Consider the following 4,146-nt stretch of genomic DNA (forward strand, 5'->3'; position numbering starts at 1 on the left):
TCATTTATTTGTCCTTTTATTTGCAGCTAGAAGGGAATGAAAAAGCTGCTGCTGTGGACAAAGAAGGTGAAGCATACGAAGAAGCAGCAGCAAACATGGAAGAGATTTTGAAGAAGTTTTTCAATAAAGATGAAGATGCGGATCAAGGAGGAGGACATGAAGAGTTTGTGAATGAGAAAAAGTATGATCCGGAGGACTTAAGGTTGTATGAAGAGTTTGTTGAAAAGGAGTCTAAGAAATTTCGAAAAGCAACTAGAAATGAGGAGTTGGATATTGGTAGGGTTTGGCCAAAGTAAGGGGAGAAATGGTGGCGAGTGCAATCTATAGCTGCAAATCGAAGAATGACTCCTATGTGCAACTTTGGGATAAAAGAGAAGAACTGAAGAGAAATAACAAAAAGTTGAAGAAAAAACTAAAGCAGAAAAATAATTACATAAAAAAGTTGGAATACAAGTATAAATTGTTGTTGCTAGGACAAAAGGGAGAAACGAGTGAGGTTGGTGTTACAACTCAGGTTGAAGGAGGTTCAGCTAGAAATGATGTAGAAGGTTTAGGAGCAGAAAATGTTGCAACTGTAGAGGGAGAAGAAGGTTCAGCTGAAAATGTTGCTACTGCAGGGGAAGAAGAAGGTTCAGCTGGAAATGTAGAAGGTGTAAGGGAAGAAGAAGGTTAAGATGTAGGAGGTGCAGCTGAAAGAGAAGGACCGAGGAAACGTTCAGTGGTAAGAAGGATCAAAGCAAGGACCGACTGGAAAGAGAAGAAGATGGAAGATTTTGAGGTCCAGATTCCCTTAAAGAGACAAAGGAAGAAGCGTGATTGAAAGTCTATGTGTTTATATAGGAGGGCTGCTACTGCTTATTGCTGTTTAGTTTGAGATTATGAACTCATAAGGATCACAATTTTTCTTTGTTTAGTAGGTCATGTTTTTTTGGATATTGCAGATTAATCAATTGTGCGGTCGACTATTGTTTTATCATATAGATGAATATAATTACGTTGGTCTGTAGTTTTCGTACTTGAGGAGAGTATAGGCATGATGTCTCTTGATATCTTGTGATCTTCAGATGTGATGCTCTTAATTACATTGTTTAGCAATGCTGCTACTGTATTTGGAGTGTCTAGGTTTTTGTTGTTTAAAATGCTGCTACTGTATTTGGTGTTTAGGTTTCTGGTTTTTCTGGAAGCATATCATTACAATATTCCCTTGTTTTGTTATATGAAATTGAAAGGCTCTTTATAAATTGGCATATTTCCTTTGATATACCACAGTTACTACCACAAGGATCACAAAACATTCAAAAAAATGCAAATGTTAAAGAGCTGCTACTACACAGACTGGACTAGTTATATGTCTGCTACTACACCTGCTGAACCACAAAATCCAAAAATATTCTGATACTGCATTTACTGAGAAAAAATCCTTGAATTCTTTTGTTTTTTTATAACGAGATAAAATCTGAAACCAAATGAACCCAAAAAAAGGAAGTATTCCGCTGCACCACAAAAAGACCACACTAAATGATGAAAGTATATCAATGAACCTAAAGGGCAGCGTGCCGCTGCACCACTAAAAAAACATCTAAAAAGTTCTCGTTACAACACACATGTTGTACTCAAATAGGATTGGTGCATGTCCTGCTGTTGTGGTGGCCTAATGTGTGACAACGCGAGCAAGTGATCTCCTTGCATTGTTCACCAAAAGATCTGATTCTTCTCGACTTTGGTCTTTCAGGTGGTCTTCTAGTCTTGGGAGGCTGCAATGTGGAATCTCCAAAACTCAAGATGTTAGGCCTATCCAGATTAGGAACTGGATAGATAGGAAGCTCATATGTTTTCTTGTAGAATGTAGTCTTCCAGTAGTCTTCAATGTAGTCATACGCAAGGAGATTGGCTTTATTCATCACTTGAACAACATGCGCACAAGGAAAGCATCGAAACTCCTAGTGACCACAAGAACATTCACACCCAGCTAAATTCACCATGACGTTGTAGGTTTCAGTAAAAACTTCAAAAACATCTTGACTAGACTGGCTAACCCTCCAATTCCTTCCCGTCTGCAGTCTCTTCAACAACTTCTTCTCCATCTTAGGGCGCAGAACGCTGCCCTAATTGGAAGAGCCTAACCTCTTTCTTATAAACAAATCCATCGTATGAACACGAACGCCTTCAAGCAGCTAAGGCAGTGGCATACACCTTTCATCCTTGATCATGTTGTTATAACTTTCGGCTTGCTCATTGCTCATTGCACCATATCTTTTGTCAGGGAAGTGAGCGAAAACATAGTTTTCCGGTTTCAGTTCTTTGAGAAAATCTTCAACCACCCCCTTTCCATCACTTCTCAACTTCTGCATTGCTTCATCAAACTTTTCCTAAGTTCTAGCGTATGCACAAGCAGCAAACGACAACACAAGAGTGTCTCTATAAGACGCAGGCAACTTCTTCGATAGCCTGCCATACAAGTTGTCCTTGAAATGCTTTATGCAGTATGAGTGTGGGGAACTAGGAAAAACTTCCTTAATGCCATCCAACATACTTGAACCAGGGTCCGTCATGAAAACAATATTCCTATGATCACTGATTAAGATGATGGCTAGCTGCTCAAAACACCACCTCCAGTTCTCTTTGCTTTCGGCATCAACAATTGCAAATGCATATAGAAATATATCTGCAAAATAAAGTGAAACAAGAAATAAATAAATATATATAAAAAGAAGAAGAAAAAACAAAATGAGGAAGGCTGCTACTACTTCAACTGCTACTGGATTCAAGCAAGAAAAATACTTAGATACTACTGCTACTACAAAAACAGAAAAGAGGTCGATAATTTCAAAACTGCTACTGTTACTAAAATAGCTGCTACTACACAAAACAAATATCCAAAATTTATCATACCTTTGTTCCCTGTTTTTGCACAAGCACCTAAAAGCATCCCCTTGTACTTGTTCTTGATGAAGGTTCCATCAACAAACAAAATTGGAGGACAGTATTGAAAACCATGGAGGGAAGCCCCATAAGCAATAAACAAGCGTTAGAAACGACCATCTTGAGTGTCAAGAACACAACGGGAACCAGGATTTGTTCTCTTTATTGCCTCTAGGTACCAAGGTAAATAGTCATAGCCTATGCCTTCATCGCCATGTAAGCTTTGATTGGCAGTATCTTTTCCTCTATACGTTGTATTGTAAGCAACCTCAAAGCCATAATCTTGCTTCAAATAATCCATAATATCCCTAGTCTTCACCAATGGATTAGCTCGAACTTTATCACTAATGATAGTGGAAACAACATTGGATCCCAGCGTCTTGTGTTTCCGATGACGAACAACACAAACACAAGTGTGCTCATTGTTCAATTTGGTGATGTAGAAAAAGTTATTGGATTGGCGTAACGAGGCATGCACATACCATTGCCAACTCTCTTTTTTTTTCTTGGCATACTCAGCACTAATGCGAGACTTGCCATTTTTCGTATAGCGAAACTGAAATCCGTTCTCAACAACATATTTGCACAACTTATCCCGAAACTCAACGTACAACACCACCAGTAAAAAGCTGACCTATCTTGAAAATATAGTCATTCCACTCGCTTGACATGTACATGTACTTCCTCTTCATTTTGTCACTTACAAAGTTCCCTAGGATCATGTTATTGTCATCCTGACAATTAGAATCAACACTACTAACATCGCCATCATCAAATGGTGCTTCAATGCTAACAGTAGCAAACATTACAACTCTTCAAGGCATTATAGAGCTAGATGAGCTAGATCCAACATCAAAGATTTGGATATTTATGAACCGAGAGTTCAACACTTCAAAAATCTCCATCATTACGGCAATATCCTCATCAGAGTCGAGATGACAATTAGGAAGATCAGTGAGCGAATATTTCAGGACATACTGACCAACCTTCAGATTCTGAAACTTCAAACAAATCTTCGCACACATACACTACCAGAAGAAAGACTTTAGCCGACGAAAAAAAAAAACCAGGCCGACGAAATTTTCCTTCGTCGGCTAAATTATATTTTCGTCGGCTATAGTCAACTTTAGCCGACGAAATTAAAATTTCGTCGGCTAAAGAATTTATTTTCGTCGGCTAAAGTCTGTGACTTTAGCCGACGACTTAAAACATTCTTTAGCCGAC

General features: G+C 38.6%; 1 protein-coding gene across 1 annotated transcript; it reads right to left on the reverse strand.

Annotated features, from left to right (window-relative positions):
• Positions 1–1,613: 1,613 nt before the first annotated feature.
• On the reverse strand, positions 1,614–2,084 carry LOC101290793. The gene is made up of 2 exons (XM_004305580.1): positions 2,037–2,084; positions 1,614–1,940 (listed from the first exon to the last, which is right to left on the reverse strand). The coding sequence occupies exons 1-2, from the start codon at positions 2,082–2,084 to the stop codon at positions 1,614–1,616; spliced, it is 375 nt and encodes a 124-aa protein (XP_004305628.1).
• Between the last annotated feature and the right edge of the window lie 2,062 nt (positions 2,085–4,146).

The sequence above is a fragment of the Fragaria vesca genome, linkage group LG6 (assembly GCF_000184155.1).
Source record: "Fragaria vesca subsp. vesca linkage group LG6, FraVesHawaii_1.0, whole genome shotgun sequence".
NCBI lineage: Eukaryota > Viridiplantae > Streptophyta > Magnoliopsida > Rosales > Rosaceae > Fragaria > Fragaria vesca.

Excerpts from the sequence above, each read along its gene's own strand:
- LOC101290793 (XM_004305580.1), bottom strand. The coding sequence starts at position 2,084 with ATGGAGAAGAAGTTGTTGAAGAGACTGCAGACGGGAAGGAATTGGAGG. Across the intron at positions 1,941-2,036 it reads AGACGGGAAGGAATTGGAGG|GAGTTTCGATGCTTTCCTTG; the intron begins GTTAGCCAGTCT and ends TGTGGTCACTAG.